This window comes from Ammodytes marinus (assembly GCF_949987685.1).
Source record: "Ammodytes marinus genome assembly, chromosome: 8".
Classification (NCBI taxonomy): Eukaryota; Metazoa; Chordata; class Actinopteri; order Uranoscopiformes; family Ammodytidae; genus Ammodytes; species Ammodytes marinus.
Genome location: NC_137212.1, coordinates 16,843,453 through 16,861,296, shown reverse-complemented (window position 1 = coordinate 16,861,296; position 17,844 = coordinate 16,843,453). Strand labels below are relative to the sequence as shown.

Here is a 17,844-nt window from a genome sequence, read left to right as displayed (position 1 = left end):
AAGAGCGCGTGCAATACCTCCAAAGCAATCGCTTCCCAAACGCACTTTACCTGATAAAAGGCTTAACCTCAAGATATCGCTCAAATTGGTAGGATTTAACTACATGATTAAACTTCAGTAATGTTAAGTGTCATCAAATGATAAGTTCATCGTTTTGACTGTTCACTGGTACGTCCACTTTATTGTAGGCTACTTATTAGTAGTGGACTATACAATACAACACAAACATTTCCAAAAGCCTTTCAAATATTGACGTTTATTTATCAAAACACCTTATAGAACAAAGGCAATTACAGGGGAGGCATGACAGAAAAATTAAAAATTTGGTCTCTCTAAAAAATAAATGAAAAAGTAAAATTCAAGCAACTAAAAACACTTTGTTACAAATTACAAACTAAAAGAACATTGTCACCGTTACAAATATCTAACAAACAAAGTGAATATGAATATTACATGAATATGCCAAATGGCAATTCGGATGATGCAGAGTGTTTGGACATTAAGGACTAAATAAAATGTCAAACGTTAACACAGAACTTCTTATGCATTTCTATCAATCCTAACATCGATCTCTCTTCCATTCAGCCGATAGCCATTCATGGTGCGGCAGGCACGCTCTGCAGTTTCCGGGTTGTCGAAGCGAACCACACCACAGCCCTTGGACTTGCCGTTCTCCATCTTAATATCAGCATACTGAACCATGCCTGGAGGAGGATAAGAAACAATATTACAAGTCAGCTTAATGTTAATAACAAACGATAGTTTGATCTTATTCATGACTATTCTTACCGCATGTGTTGAAGGTATCCTTCAACATCTTCCAGGTGAAGTCAAATGGCAGCTGAAAAAATAAATAAAATTAATTTCCATATGCAAGAGTCTATTATTAAAAGGAATCAAGCCAACTACCCTGTAAAAAAAAAAAACACTTACATTTCTGACAAAAATCTGGCATCCCTTTCTGATATTCCCTCCCCCGGCTCCAGGCCCTCCAGCTCCTCCAAAGGAGTTCCCACCAAATCCACGATCCAGGTCAGCAGAGCGATCAAACTGACCAGTAACACCTCCGGAGCCCATGCGATCCATGCCAGTGCTCATACGGTCAATGCCACCAGTGGGGAAGCGATCCAGGCCTCCGGTGGAGCCAATGCGGTCGAAGCTGTTGGGCATTCTATCAAGCCCGGCGTTGCCCATACGATCCATTCCCATCGGGGAGCCGAAGTCCAGGTTGGAACCCATGCGATCCAAACCAGACGGGCCTAGGCGGTCAAAGCCAGCTGGGCCGAGGCGGTCCATGCCGGAGCTCATACGGTCCAGGCCTGGTCCCAGCCTGTCCATACTGGGCCCCAGCCGGTCCATCCCCGAGCCCATCCGGTCAAAGCCACCAGAGCCCAGCCTGTCCAGGTCAGACACACGATCCATCCTGTCCATACCCGCCATACGGTCCATACCAGACATGCGGTCCATGCTGGTTCCCCCCAGCCGATCCATTCCAGAGCTCATGCGGTCCATGCCCAGGGAGTTTCCTATAAAAATAAGGTTACATTGACTGCATCAGCTGAAGTGAGCATTACACCTGAAATCATAGGAGTTCAGAGGAATAAAAAAAAAAAAAAAGATCCTAAAAAAATACTAACCCATTCCTCTTTCAAAGGAGTCTCCAAAATTATTGCGAGACATTCCCATTTCATTTCGCCCAAACTCCCTGTCAAATGCACCACCAATCCCTCGGTCCATCTCTGACAATGTAAGAGATCAAACCATTAGAAATGTCTAGCAAAACGTGAATGTGTTCACGCTTTGCCGTGCCTCAAAACACCTACTTACCATTCATTCTGCCCATCCCTGCAGAACCAAACCGATCCATGTTGTTCATTCCTCCAAAGTTGTCCATTCCTAGAACATAAAGAGAAAGAAATCTTAATGTCAGAGGTTACAAGTTCAAACTGATGCAGGCTGGGCATCAATATTTGATGCCATTATGATAATCAATTCTGGAAGCTTCATTTTAAAACAGCTGATTTATAAACCTTTAATGTTATGCAGTTTCTAAATAAAAAATAAAAATTTGGGCAAATGTTTCCCAGTTAGCTTTTTATCTCGAGACTAATGTGCTACTACCATGAATGGCGGGAAAGTTTAAATGCGAACCAAGTAGAGGAAATTTACAGCACATACCTCCTCCTCCCATACGTGCACCCATGTTGCCAAAGCCCATTCCATCCATTCCTACAAATGATAAGATTGATGATAACCAACTGGTATCCCTGGAGTCTGTTTTGAAGCGTTAATAAAAAACACACAAAAAAACAAACATTTACCTCCAGGGCCCATGTTGCCCATTCCTCCGCCACCACCGCCGCCGCCGCCACCTCTGTTGAGCTGGGCTGCATCAATGGGCTGGCCACCAGGTCCCAGGCCCAAACCAATACCACTCAAGCCACCTGGGCACAGAAAAATACACAAACAAATGTAAATAACCAAATTGAATTGCCATGGATAAAGTAGTTACAATGTTGAACCACAATGTGTCATCTGATCCTCCTCAGATGTGGGTCCAGTGTGTTTCCGGCTTTAGGCAAATACTTACGGGGAAGAGCGGAAGCACTTCTGTCAGGTGGTCCAAAGTCTTTGGGAAGAGATTTTTCATCCTTAAAAAAAAAAAAAAAAAAAAAAAAAAAAAAAACACATTCAGACTATGCTCTCCAATCACAATGTGATCCAATCTACATTGAGGTTAAGACAACCTACCAGTTTGACGTGCATGACTCGGTTGAATAACAGCTGTCCATTGAACATGGCTGTGAAATCATTAAGGAAAGTATACCAGTGGCATTTTGAAACTAAATGAATAGTCAAGCAAACACATAAAACCTCAATATCAATAAAGGATACAGACAGCTTGGACGGCTTCAAGGGGCATATCAAATGTTACTGTGCCCATGCCTCTGCTTTTCCCATCCTTGTCCTCCAGAATGTCTGCCCTCATCACCATGCCTGCCATGCCGAATACCTCTTTCAGCTTCTTCCAGCCCACTTTGTAGTCAAGCTAGGGGCACAAAACAACAATGAGAAATAGTAACAAAGAAAAGTCCCTTTAAAATATAAATATATACACACACACACCACTTTATTATTATTAGGTACACCTGTTCAATGGCCTATAAAAACAAAAAGCTAATCAGCCAATCACATGGCAGCAATTTAATGCATTTAGACGTGGTCAAGAGAATGTACTAAATGGTGGTTTAGGTGACTTTGAACATGGTGTGGTTGATGGGGCACGGCGGGATGGATCCATACTTTCATGTTGTTTACGCCAAATTCTTAACCTGCCATCTGAATGTCGCAACTGAAATGGAGACTCATCAGACCAGGCATGATTTTTCAATCTTCTATTGTCGATTGTTGGTGATCCTGTGAGAATTGTAGCCCCATTTTCCTGTTTTTAGCTGACAGGAGTGGCACCCGGTGGGGTCTTCTGTTGCTGTAGCCTAGGGCTGGGCGATATGGACCAAATCTTATATCACGATATAGGTAATTGTATATCACGATATGGATATATATCACGATATAGTATTTTTCCTTAAAATTCAATGGATTACAATAACCGTACTGAACTTTAGTCACGTAAGATTATTTTCATCTTTTGCTTGGAACTTAAATTTCCATACAAAAGAGAAACTGGTGCAAAACACCACACCAGTCTGGCTTTAGTCAGCAAAATAAAAATGACAGCATCAACCAAAGAGCCTACATTTTCCAATTGATAGCCTATATCAAAATAATGAAAGACTTGAATTTTACTGCAGTATTTGCTCATCTTCATTTAAAAAAGCTGTCAAAATTAACTAAAGAGCAAATGCCTGGTAATACTTTAACTCCAGCTTCAACACAAATAATATTTTCAAGTTTGACATGTTTTAAAGTTACATAAAACCAGCCTGGCTGGCTGTCTCCAACAATAACAGCACGGGGGTGAAGCCCCGAGTAGGCTAAAGATGTCATTATTAGCCAGCTAGCTCACGAGAGCTAACCTATGTAGTTTGCGGCTTAAAACAAGCCAACTCTGCGTCACGGCAACAGCACGCTGAAGCAGCAAGCAAGTTTCCTTTGCCCGATGACATTTTTCACCGTTAAAACCAGCTGCTCTGCCACCGTGACACAGAGTTGGTTTGTTAACTTTAGTGACGGCGCACCGAAGCTAGACCATGAGCTAGCCAGCTAGAGCAACAGATGAGGCTTCTTCTGTTGCGGGTAGAGAAGCTGTATTGCAGCCCAGAACTCTGCAGCAGAGCCCCCATGTGGCGCGGCGGTGTAACTGCAGTGTAATTATAGGGACTCGGAGGGACAGCTGTCTCCCGCTCCATATATGCTCCCGCCACATCAACTTTGTATCTCCGCGATATAAACGGTATGGCCAAATCTCTCCCGGTAGACACTTTTATATCGTCCACGATATGATATCGTCATATCGCCCAGCCCTACTGTAGCCCATCTGCTTCAAGGTTGGTTGTGTTTTGCGTTCAGTGGTATTTTGCATTCCTGGTTGTAACAAGTGGTTATTCGAGTTACTGTTTCCTTTTATCATCTCGAACCAGTGTGCCAATCCTCCACTGACTTCTGATTTCAACAAGGCATTTTATGTCCTGGATTTTTTTTTCAGACCATTCTCTGTAAACCCTAGAGATGGTTTAGAGTGAAATTCCCAGTAGATCAGCAGTTTCTGAGATACTCATACCAGCCCTCCTGGCACCCTCAACATTGCCATGTTCAAAGTCACTTAAAACCCCTTTCTTCCCCATCTCTCTCTCTCATTAGAAATACAAACAAAGGAACAACTCTGGATGCCTCACATTAGCCACAAAGACTACGCTGCCAATCCTTCCAGCCTGGAGACCATGGATGATCTCGTTGGGGATGTTGGGGTTGTTCATCATGCTTGGAGGGATGTTGACTGGGCCATTTGGTCCAGGGCCCATTCGATCCATGTTCATGCGATCCATTCCACCCATTCCTCCCATCCCGCCCATTCCACCGTGGTTCCCTGGAGGGCCGCCTCCTTGACCCTTGTTGATTTCTCTCTGAGCGATCACCCCATCAGGGTCCTAACAAAAAGCATGAAAATATTATCACTTTGTAAAAATCCACAACTGAAATGTTGGTCTCTTTTATTTGCTTTGGATTTCTGATCTTTCCTGTTAGGGCGTACCTCTTTCACTTTCAGGGGTCGGCCATTGAGGTTGTGCTTGTTGACCTTCTCTACTGCTTTCTTCATCAGTTCTTCAGTCCTAAACTCAACAACACTGACAAAAAAAAACAGTATCCTGTGAGAGCAATAATAAAAATACAAATGGCATTTTGTTTATCTAAGCAGCATTGGTACCGATTGGAAATAATAAATGGACAGATGCTACTTACGCACAACCCTTTGTTGATTGAAGACATCAGAACAGGCCGCATCGAGAGGAATAAAAAAAATAATGCAAATTAGTAAAAGCATTGGTTGTAATGGGGGTCTAATTGACACATAATTTAAGCCAAATTTGAGAATTTCATGCACAGTTTAAAGTCAACCACACAAGCCTTCCTTGGCCACAACTGTGCTTCCGAATAAAATTACAATGTTAAGAGTTCACGTTTTGTCACCAGTCACTAACACAATGAAGACAAGTCTGGTGAATATTTGAGGATTTTTCCAACATCCAAAGTGCAGAAAATCCACAGTGAGATAGGAGTCCGCACTACAGAGATATTAGAGGTAACTGTTCCAGTGAAGCAATTATACGGAAGGAGTTACAGTTAACCACCTTCTAACAGCCTTGTAACAACCTCCTGCCGAATAGACCCCTTAAATTCTTGAGCAAATCCAGCAACCAGAGGGACATTTTCAGCTACTGCAATCCCACAGGATTGGCTGCAAAGAAAGCTGAAGTCCTGTTATAAGAGCATCAACCCTCGGGATGACCTCAAGTCAGTGCCACAGAGGACACCACATAAAACACGCCTCCGACATGACACCATCTCACACACTCCACAAGGTTTGAGTATCTGAACAATTCCCAACACTAAAAAAAGAAACCAAAGCTGACAAACACAGGTCTGTCAAGGATTATTCATATGTTTTATTTGTATGTATTTGCACTTACCCTCGATTTGCCTTCTGCGTCCATTAAGTGTTCCACGTACGTTACCTCACCCACTACAAATCAGATTCCAGAGACGACACACACCAAGGGGAGAGAAGCCGAGAGAACAATGGGGGTTTAGAGCAGAAACACAAGTAGGACTCAGTAGGAGTCAGACTGCCAGTCCTGAGCCTTCCCCCAGCGGCAGCACAATATGGTACAGGTCTACAAAAAACAAGCTTTGGTTTTTTAAATAAAAATAACACTTCTTAGCATGTCCTTGTTGGAAGCACACAGAGCAATAGACTGAGGACAACAACGGTTGAAATGGCCATCAGCATTCCTATTTGGATATAATGCCGTGAACACCACCTTCTTCCTGAAGATAGTTAACCAAATAATTTCAAGTAAGCAAACCCCATTCAATGCCTCAGCCCATTTCGTCGGCAAACCTGTGCATACTTTGTCAAATGGCGCCATTTTAAACCTCAGGCTAATGCATACCTACACGTCGCCCATCATCTGAGTCTAAGGAAACCTACAGCTAGAAAAATAACCATAATCTTAATGACGGCAAGAAGAAACTTCTTTAACTGCAAACATGTTCTTAAAGTGGACCTGATCCTTAAAACGCACAATATCCAAATTTTGATTCAGCGCCGACCACAGCCACGCTTTCATACCAGATCACGTGTCTGTTCAATGAATGGACATCAGTGAGAAAAACCCCTAAAGAGACAAGGACAGTGCATAAGAAGTTGCTTCATTTTGTAGACCTGTACCCCAAAGAAATCCCCAACGCGTAGCTGTGATTGGCACAACATGGGGATCTGCTGAGAAAACATTTTCTTGTCAAGGAAACACCTAAAAAAGAAAATGAAATTTAACTCCACAGACAGTTGTCATAAAACAAATACCAGGTTCTCCTTCTGAAAAAGGAATGTACCTTTTAAAACATTCTTTATCTTCAAGTAAATGCCAATTTAGTGCATTACTTATGATACATCTAACACTTCCCAGTACCACATGACTACAAGTACTTTCACTTGAGTAACAACACATGTAAATCCATATTGTACATTTCAAAGAGGTTTAGGCGATTCCTTGCTGGTATTCAAAGTTACTGCATTACAAGTGTTTTTTCTTTTGAGATGTTGCCACAATTTTAACATATTTATAAATCAAGAGAGCTCAGGTGTTATCATTAATTACATGTTACAACTTGAGAGCAACTGTTCCCCGTTTCTGGGCAAAATCGTTGCAACTATGTTCTGTATTTTTCATGCAATTCTTGGAGAAAGCATATTATTATGCCACTCGTGATCCCAAGCCATTGAATTGACACATTAGTGAAACGGCTTTGCACATGTACAACCTCAACTTTCCCAAAACCACAAACATTTTTATTACTTTCTAATGAAAATTAAGGATCATTCTAACATCCAGGTTCACAGCACATGTGAAGTCTGCAGCAGCTCCTTAGGTGACGGACAAATAAGAGGGACCTCATCCAAAACCTTTGTTCCAAATGACTTCCACGAGATCCCAAGCAACATTGTACAACTTAAACCCTCGTACCAATTCCAAAGAGCCCTTTGAAGCTGCAGTGGTCAAACAAAATGACCCTGGCCTGTATGCTGCAACTGTTTGTCCTGTCCAGAGATGACAGAGTCAATCCCCTATACGAACACCTTACCTTTTTCTTTCATCAGGTCCTTGAGGGCTTGCCATTTCACATCATAGGGGATGTTGCTGACAAATACACGGTATCTTTTGTTCACATTGCCATAGGGTTCGAAGCGCCCGCCTCCACCTCTCTTCTGAGGCCTCTCCTTCCTGCTGGAATTGGGCTCATGTTTAGCTTTCCCGTTCATATCTCTGTTTAAAAAAGACCAGTTGATAGTTAAAAAACAAAACAAAAAACACACTTCATTTAATCATGTACACATGTTTTTAAATTAGACACCAGAAACTTACAGAATTAAGCACCTTAAGTATTAAAATGGGAAAGCTTAAAATGTACCACGGCCATGAGCTAGACCTAAATCAAATTAAATACATGTCGCTACATTTAGATTTTACTCGTGTCACGCCATCTTTCCTACAAAAGGGCCAAAATGAGTACACTACAGCAGCGTAAACTCAATATAATAATGCGCCTAATGGGATTGGGAAGCCTATAAATCTGAACAAACTACTATTTCGAGTAAAAATGTTGATTAAAACGTCGATAAGTGATAATACTAGCAACATGTAAGCAACACCAATTTAAGAAATTGGACATCATGGTTAGAACTGGGAGTTTGCAATGCTATCAAATTGGCTACAGAGACATGCACTACAGCCGCATGGCTAGGCCGCTCTTTGGTCACAGTGGACCTATATAATACAATAATATGCAATTATTACAAATGTCTAAAATCATATTGATGACGGTAAGAAACGAAATATCGACGGATTCCTGTTTTGGCAAGAAGCTAGGTGAACAGCTAAGGTTGAGTTGATTTTGGTTACGTAAACGGAGGGATTGTCCGTGAATTAGACGGGCCCCAAACACACGCCGACTAGCAGGCGATAAACGCATGTAAATATGGAATGTAATCCCTGTGTACATGTGTATAACTGCATTATCAGGATGCAACTAATAGAATTTTTTTTTCATTAAAGACTGAGCTCATTATGACATGCATAGGGATTATAATGGCTAACTAGATAGCTAAACTCCAACAAAGGAAGTTTGATGAATGGACTCACCCTTGCGGTTGCGGCTGTGCCGCCGCCGGCTGCTGCTGCTGTGCTTTCTCCGTAGGTGTTTCGGGCTGCTCGTTGGACATCTTCTTGTGCAGTTTTGTGTAACACTAAATAAAATGGGTTATCGCAAGCTATATTCTTTTTGTATTGTCGATTCAAGCGCCTTCAAATTAGACCTAGCTTAATGACTACTGCGACACCCGCTTACCAAAATGGCGACGAGAGCAGTCTGTAACAAGAATATCGAATGCTGGGAATTTTAAAACCACGGTGGGAACTTGTCTACATCCGGTGTTACATTCAAACTATCGCAGCACAAGAGTTTCAGAATAAGAGTGCCCTGCATGCAGACCATAGATAGTATATAAAAGATGCAGACAAATAACAACATGTATGCCACAAAATCTTAATGAGGAAATATGCTTATAATAATGTTTTTTTGAGTTGTCATTGTCAAAATGCAAGCTGTATCAGCTTTAGTGACACGATAGGGTAAAGCCTATCATAAAACTCTATATGATGTAGGTCTATCACGCATAACTCCTGTGTAACTAACAGTTGATGTTATTCAGCTTTTCTCTAATTCTCAAAACAACAAATTGAACCAAACCTTAAAAACAAACTCTCAATTTTCAATTTGAACATAGGCTATACTATTGCATATTTAGGCTACTTGATGATAAAACAACTATTATAACATTACTGTACTTCATTTTATCACAACATTTATTTATATCTATATGTAAATGAAGCATGATTTGAAGAAGACATATTTTATCAGATTAATCTCTTAAGAAAACCTTTTTTTAATGACCGCCGTTGTAAATCCATGTTTTATCATCCAATAAAAAAACGGCTAGAAAAGGCATTTATGATCAAACTTAAAGGTTCGTTGACTTTTTGTTATACTGTTTTAATTGTATAAATCCCGCTGTTTGTTTTTCTTTGCCACGTTTAGTTGTTTTGATTTATTATCAATTTGCTGTGCACCACCAGACCTCACGGGGGCGACAGTGAATTATAGATCAGATCAATTTTGTCACCACGACATCAACGGAGAGACGGAAGTAGCATTTGGTGGCTAGTTTCTCACCCAGCATTAACAATAGCTTGTGAATACTCTGCTTTATTGTATCTATAGCTTTTAACTAAGCACAAACGTTCACTGTTACATATTATATACTATAAAATATCTCCCAAAGTCGCTACTCGGCTGTTTGCGACTCTGTGTAAAGTTAACGAAGGATAAAAATGACATCGTTTGGGTTAGCCTTTAGCTAGGAGCGTATTTGTCGGACGGTACCGCTTTAATGGAAGTCTGCCGGTGAATGAATGAACAAACAGTTTTCACGTTTGACAGGTTGTGTGAAGCGTTATTAGCAACATTTTAATCATGGGTACTGGTGCTGATGTCAGGGATATTCTGGAGTTGACTGGGGGAGAAAATGACGGTCCCATCAGCAAGAAAGACCTCATCAACTCCGATAAGGTGAGACATTTTCATAAGGTACCCATGCCTGTATCAACATTCAGAAGTTGTCCATGTTATTTACTCTAATGTGTCCCACCTTTCAGTTACACAAAGCCGTGGGAAACAAAATACCCTGTCATTCCAAGGGCAGGGAACCTAGAAGATCGTGTTGATATTCTGTGTTTGTGAGCATAATCCAATGTTTACCTTTTAAGATAAATAACCAATTTCTCCATCATCTCCTGTCTCAGAAAAAATCCAAGAAGGCGCCAGAAACGCTGACTTTCAAGAGACCAGAGGGGATGCACCGAGAGGTCTATGCTCTGCTCTACTCAGATAAAAAGTATGGAATCCTTCTTTAAAAACATCTTTATCTTACTGTACTGCATTGTGTTATAACTGCTTGTGTTGTAAGCTGTTGTAAACTTTTAAGTTGCATATTGAATCGGGACCAACATGTTGTTCTCTTCCAAATGTACAAGGATTGCTCTTGAATTCAGAAAAGGAAGCGATACAATAACAGCTGCTATTATTGTAGTGTGTATCAGCAATTAACACTAATGTCAGCTAGGGGTGGGAAAAATAATTGATTCTCCGATGCATCGCTATTCTCTCTCGAACGATTACGAATCGATTCAGATAATTTAATAATCTTTTTTTTTTTTCTTTACATTCGATTTGTAAATACTAGTATTTCCTGCGCCACTGCGCATGCAGACCACACAAGTGCGAGTTGTTAAAAGTGGCAACAAAAGGGCTGAGAGCAGCAAACCCATATGACCTGCACTGGTTTTGTTTCTGTTTACGTTTTTGTATGAGAGCTGAATTCCAAGCCATACTTTTTGCACAATGTGTCGAAATGACAGAAAATAAATGAATAAAAAGTAATATAAAGTAATATTTGTGACAGAAAAGCTTTCAATCTAATACAATATTAGAGAAGGCAATTCATCTGTTGATTGTCTTTAATGATCATCACAAAAGTAGGAAGTGATTAGCAAACTCTGAGTAGCACTCAGATGTGTATATACCGTAAATATATTTTTTGAAAATCACACATGGGCATGTACGTAAAAAAATGTTTGCATCAAGATGCATTGATAATCGATTTTGAATCGAATCGTTGACCTCTGAATCAGAATCGAATCGTTGACCTCTGAATCAGAATCGAATCGTGAGGTGCAAAGAGATTCCCACCCCTAATGTCAGCTGAGAGGGTAGCATATTCACAGAGTGATGCAGTGAAAGGGTTCGTTTTAATGGCCACTTAATGGCAACATTGGTCAGGGAGCGCTTATTAATTGTCTATTTTGCAGTGTGTTTTTCTCTTTGGATTTTCCAAAGCTATATTGTACATCCCCGCTTGTGGGCTTGCGCACTGCAAAGGTGTTTGCTTTTTGTTCTGTTATTTTGCGACATATCTGTGTGTGCTGAATATCCTAATTGAGCAAGTTTGATAAGCAAATTAAAAAAGGAGATTTTCCACAATCGTTTGCATCCTTCCTTTAACACAGACTTGATTTTTTTCCCCTGTTAATCCCCAGAGATGCTCCCCCTTTGCTGCCTAGTGATACTACACAGGGTTACAGGACAGTCAAAGCTAAGCTGGGCTGTAAAAAGGTGCGTCCCTGGAAGTGGATGCCCTTCACCAATCCAGCTCGCAGGGATGGGGCTATTTTCAACCACTGGAGACGTGTGGCAGAGGAGGGCAAGGACTACCCTTTTGCTCGCTTCAACAAGGTAGGGACCACAGTCTTCTGGCATCTCCTCCTTAGACAAATACACAACTTTACTCTTTTCAGTCATTCTTCCTAAATCCCCACATTCTCTAAGTTCTCATGTCTGCCGTTTATAGACAGTGCAGGTGCCAGTTTACTCGGAGCAGGAGTATCAGCTGCATCTCCACGACGACGGCTGGACTAAAGCAGAGACAGACCACCTGTTTGACCTGTGCAAGCGCTTTGACCTGCGCTTTGTTGTTGTCCACGACCGTTACGACCAGCAGCAATACAGGGTAATAAGTCACTGGTCTACAGCGCTCGCGTTCCCTTTCACTTTTGCAAAATTCATAAAGCTGTAAGTTAGGTCACATATTTGAAGAGACATTCTTCTATTTATGTTTTTCAGAAACGTTCTGTTGAGGACCTGAAAGAACGATATTATAGTATATGTGGTAAGCTGACCAAGGTCCGCGCAGCCTCAGGGACAGAACCCAAGATCTACATCTTTGATGCCGGCCATGAAAGACGCCGTAAAGAACAACTGGATAAGCTTTTCAATCGCACACCTGAACAAGTAAATTACTAATTTTATTGCTTTCTTTAAGCTTTCCTAATTTAAGTATTGCCCTTTGCTGAACACAAACCAAGTATTACTATTATTAATGCAGTAATGCCTGTTTGTGAAAAAAAAGAAGGAAAATCAAACAATATTGTCTACACATGTTAGATATTAAGATGCCACTTCTATTGTTTCTCCTGTAGGTGGCAGAAGAGGAGTATCTTATTCAGGAGCTACGGAAGATTGAGACAAGGAAGAGAGAGCGTGAGAAGAAGGCTCAGGATCTGCAGAAACTCATTAAAGCAGCTGACACAAACACGGAGCTAAGGCGAGCTGAAAAAAGGGTTTCCAAAAAGAAGCTTCCGCAAAAAAGAGAAACAGAAAAACCGGTACGAAGTGCACTCAATCAAAAAGAACAAAGTGAAGATCGAGCCAAGCATTTGTACCTGGGAAATGTTTACAAGCAAATTAAAGTGATAATGAGAGGATAATTTTTAGATTTGACCTGGCCATGCTCTCAACCTCACAATTGTTCTTTTTCAATGCAAAAGTATCCTGAAATAATAGAGGTTTGGCTCTGTCTCCATTGTGTACTCATTTTACATTATTGTGATGAGCAGCTGTGTCTCAAAGAAACTGATTCTCAGCTCTCATAACTCTTCAATGGATTGTTTTATTTCATATTTTAACATGTATTTCTTCTTTAGGCTGTCCCAGAGACAGCAGGCATAAAGTTCCCTGACTTCAAATCTGCAGGAGTCACACTGCGCAGTCAGAGGGTGAGTATCGGTCCATGTGAGGTATTAAAACTATAGAAACAATATTATGAAACACATCTTCAACTTCTTCTTCAAATGATCCTTTGGCCCTACATTACCAGTGAGGAAGGAACACTCATTTAGAATGGAAAAAAAAACTTAGATTACAGTCGACAGAAATAATCACATAGTATGAATTGTACCTTTTTTAGCTTAAGTTAAATATGGTTTAAAAGTTTTATTTGAACCTATAATACATACAAAATATTTCATAAATACTTATATATGTATATATATGTGTATTATTAGTGAAGCTTGACCCTGCAGTTGATGTATGTGAGAAACCATAATATTTGACTTGAGCTGGCTATCTCTCATTAGCACTGAGATGATTCATTATCTTAGTGACTAGCGAATATCTGTAAAACCAAGCAAAGGGACTCTTATTCATCTTCAAGACTGATGAGGAGCTGCCGCTCTCTATGGAAAATACATTAGCAAAGCTAAAGGAGTGGAGTCCCCATAGCTAATCAGTCAGACAGAGTTCAGTGGATAAAGACATTTTGATCTGGCCCGCTGTAGTGCATTTCATAAGAATTAAAAGCCCCAAGGTAGAGCAGTTTATCCTTATGTCCCCAGCACCTTAAATCACACCCTTCTGAGTACTGGCGTGTGTCTCTCTGTGTGTTTGTGTGCGATTCAGATGAAACTGCCAAGCTCGGTAGGCCAGAAGAAGATCAAGGCCATTGAGCAGATCCTGATAGAGCAAGGAGTGGGTAAGTCTGAATAAACATTTGCAGTCTGCTAACATTTCAAATTTACATTTTAATTTTTATATCAAATGTGTACAAATGGAAACTAGGACAGGCCAGCGGTAAGCTTACATATAGGAGCTATTTTTTGAACAACACTATCCAGGAGCAATGTTTACATACAGAACATCAGAGGTCTTGTCCTTGTGTTGAAGTTGACAGTTTTCTGAATCCATGGGAGGGTTTGCAAGACATGGCTTTTCATTTGCATTTTCCATACCAATGATTCTTACCGTATATCACCTCAGCAAGACCAGCAAGCAAGTTGCATAACAACAACTGCACTATCCAATTTGCATACTGGTTCAACAGCTCTGTACTGAACAGCTTACAGTTACAAACTAGTTTTATGGTGTGTTTCAATCTGATTTGTATTTACCTTTGCCTTTGTCAGATCTTAACCCCATGCCCACAGAGGAGATTGTTCAGATGTTCAATGAGCTGCGCAGCGACCTGGTGCTGTTGTATGAGCTGAAACAGGCCCACAGCAATTGTGAATACGAACAACAGATGCTGCGTCATCGCTATGAGGCTCTACTGAAGGCTGGCAGCGGAGGCTTGTGTCTTGGAACTACAGGTCCTGGACTAGCCTCCCTAACACAGGGTGGAGAGCTCAATGCCACCAACAGCACCACAGCAGCATCCACCCCCGGGGCTGAAGCTCAGTCCTGGCCCAGTGCGGACGACATCAAGGTGGAGGCCAAGGAGCAGATCATTGATGTTGTAGGAGCACCACTTACCCCCAACTCAGTAAGTCTGGACAGTTACATTTTAAACACTTTTTTTTTAAAGTCTCACCAAAATGTGGGTGAATTTATCTTTCTAGCAGAGCTGTTTTTAGGTCTTTTGAGACGTGACTTTAAAAGGCTGTTGAAGTGGTGATCGCTTGCTTGCCTTGCATCTTGCTTAAAACAGGGTTGACGGCAAACTTTTAAAAAAAAATTATTACAGTTGGTTCAATTGACAAATCATAACATATGAATACTAGTTATAATACTTGACAAAAACGAAAAGGATATTTTGATACCTAAAAAAAGTACTTAAATTTGCAATTTGTGCGTCGAAAAAACTACAGTAGGTACAAAATATGCAATGTGTCTGAACCAATTTATTTTATAATGAATGGCAAACTGCTGTCTTTTGTATTTAAAGCTTTGTCCATTTTATTTTGGCGCCAGCAGCTGCAACTTTGGTCATTGCTTGCGTCCTAGTTATGTTATTAATTTTTCAAGACTAAGTTCTAAAGGCAAAACTACTCAAGCTATTGACATTTTTTTTCAATATTCATGGGTCACCTTGTCTCCTCAGCTTTTTACCATCAAGTTTCAGGTCAAGTCGAGTCTTCAGGCATAGAAGGCTCAATGACATTATGTAGGACATAATGTAGGTGCAGATATTGAAGAAGTACCATTGCAACTACCTAAGGCGATCAACATTTTTTTACATTAATTATCTGAAATACATTTGAAGCTTAGAATTCTGATGAGTGTATTATGTTAGAATAATTTTTTTTGTTGATCAAAAATCATGTTATCTGACTTAAGCCTGCAGCCGATAGCAGATGTTTTTAATGAGCGAGAACTCGTCATTACAAGCAGATCCGCTACCTTATTCACTTCTGACATTTTAAACACGGGGAACTTGTCATTATTTAAACGAACATTCACAATTTAGCAAACATGTTATTAGTAATATACTTTGGTTGCAAACTGGTCAAATAGTCTAATGAAAGCAGAAGTAGGAGGAAACCCCCAGTGTGACTGTTTTGTGTATCATTTTGCAGCGCAAACGGAGAGAGTCGGCATCAAGCTCGTCTTCAGTGAAAAAAGTGAAGAAGCCTTGATGAGTACAGGAGCACCAGCTGGTACACGGTGGAGGACAAAGGACCCTGATCACACTAAAGATGCCCGCAAGTTTTTTTTATGGTTGGACAAGAGGGACACAGGGGAAAGCAGGGCAAAACATATTCGTTTTATATGTGAAAGCACCATAGGCACCACACACACACACACACACACACACACACACACACACACACACACACACACACACACACACACACACACACACACACACACACACACACACCTTTTCAGCTACAAACGAGACCTCACCAAGCCCCCCCCCCCCCACAATCTTGCCCGCCCTGCATCGTTGTGACAACGGCAACAACTGAGTGACATTTCATTCCATTACGGCTCGTCTCCCTGCCTCCACCCTTGCTCAGCCTTAGATGAGGCAAGATCAACTGTAAATTGCCAAGCTGAGCTAATCGGGACACAGGCAAGAAGGTGGGAATGGCTTGGTAATTGAAATGAATTGGAATGAAAGAACATACTCTGGACCTCGAACCTCAGTGGTCATTTGACCCGACAGAGTTTTCTTTTTTCTTGTAGGCTAATCATGCCATAGTGTTTACTGGAAATGTGATTTTGTGTTAGCCTTTAGTACTCCCTGTAGCTCCCTCTCAACCTAGAGTGCACCCGCTCTCTCATAGATGGTGGTTCCCCTTTCTGCCCGGACTTTGTGTTGTACTAGTGCGGCTGATATGTGTGGTTTGTCCTCAGCTGACCTCGAAGATTCAATAAACCTCATTGTTTAAAAATAAATAAAAATCTTTCTTACTGCGTGTTATGCATGTTTATGCCACGGTGGTCCCTTTCTCCATTTTCGAGGATCTGACGCTCTTTCTCGGATAACATTTTAACTTGGTAATTATTCGTGTTGAATACACATTTGTCGGGGAAACTGTAGGATCATGACATTCTTACCTTACCTGTCATCGAAGTTAAGTGACAGCTAATGACTTCGTTAATATGATAATTAAGCAGTGATCATTCCTAGGTTGGCACACTCACTGAAACTTCATTAGGTTTCCTCCCTACAAAATTGCTAATTGCATGTCAATTATGTCGTTTAGCCTACTTAGACATTAATTTCTATGCACATTTTGAATAGGTTTTTCAAGAAGAGGTTAGTACTGGGATCTGGGCATTATGTGTGTATGAATCAATATAGATCTATATTAAGTAAAAAATTCAAGTTTTCATAAATCTTTTGGTATGTTTATGTTCATCACATCTCTTGTTCTATAGCTGAAAACAATTAAATGGTCACTACTCACTATGATTACAAATAAAGGCATAAACCCATGATCTTGCCTTTGTTGATTTGACTCTATTTCTGCAAAATAAATAATTTACTTAAAAGCAAAGACTTATTATTAATATACCTTTGTTCTTTGAGCTGAAAAAATCTACAAGAGGCACAGAATTCTGTGTTATCACCACAATCACAACATCTTCATTTACAGCTCTAATAATCTAATAAGAACTGTCCATGTTGCAGGAGTAAACCCATCCACACGATGTAGGCCGTTTGATTGAGAGAGAGAGAGAGGAAAAGAGTGAGAGAAGGCAAGTAAACATGGGTAAAATGGATTCTCCGTGTCTATATTTCATGTTGAAAATTGGCTCATAAATCCAGTGGTTTGATCTATGGAACCCGTCGTTGGTTGAAAAAACCTCTGTAAATGTGTAATTTCTCCCTTGACAGAACACAGCCGAAAGGCTATCTTTCTTTTGCTTCCTCCTCCCCTCTCTCTCCCCCTTCTTTCTCTGTCTCTCATTCTGGCTCCCTCTCTC

The 17,844-nt window shown here is 40.7% G+C and overlaps 2 protein-coding genes across 3 annotated transcripts; one reads left to right on the top strand and one right to left on the bottom strand.

Moving 5' to 3' along the window:
• Positions 1-236: 236 nt before the first annotated feature.
• On the bottom strand, positions 237-9,105 carry hnrnpm (heterogeneous nuclear ribonucleoprotein M). Of its 2 annotated transcripts, XM_080032101.1 has the most exons (16): positions 8,883-9,105; positions 7,825-8,006; positions 6,150-6,202; positions 5,422-5,429; positions 5,213-5,306; positions 4,857-5,108; positions 2,896-3,049; positions 2,752-2,801; positions 2,591-2,651; positions 2,322-2,444; positions 2,179-2,229; positions 1,828-1,896; positions 1,638-1,739; positions 934-1,526; positions 790-841; positions 237-704 (listed from the first exon to the last, which is right to left on the bottom strand). In XM_080032101.1, the coding sequence occupies exons 1-16, from the start codon at positions 8,960-8,962 to the stop codon at positions 541-543; spliced, it is 2,088 nt and encodes a 695-aa protein (XP_079888227.1). In that variant the 5' UTR covers positions 8,963-9,105; the 3' UTR covers positions 237-540. The 2 variants fall into 2 exon arrangements, with proteins under 2 accessions (XP_079888227.1, XP_079888226.1); XM_080032100.1 differs by lacking the exons at positions 2,179-2,229; positions 6,150-6,202; positions 7,825-8,006; positions 8,883-9,105 and having other exon boundaries at positions 5,422-6,129.
• An 843-nt stretch (positions 9,106-9,948) lies between these two features.
• dmap1 (DNA methyltransferase 1 associated protein 1) lies at positions 9,949-17,267 on the top strand. The gene is made up of 10 exons (XM_080032102.1): positions 9,949-10,368; positions 10,602-10,693; positions 11,895-12,090; positions 12,206-12,364; positions 12,478-12,645; positions 12,834-13,019; positions 13,338-13,409; positions 14,092-14,164; positions 14,595-14,950; positions 15,984-17,267. Exons 1-10 carry the CDS (start codon positions 10,273-10,275, stop codon positions 16,041-16,043), a joined length of 1,458 nt encoding a protein of 485 aa, XP_079888228.1. The 5' UTR covers positions 9,949-10,272; the 3' UTR covers positions 16,044-17,267.
• Positions 17,268-17,844: the final 577 nt, after the last annotated feature.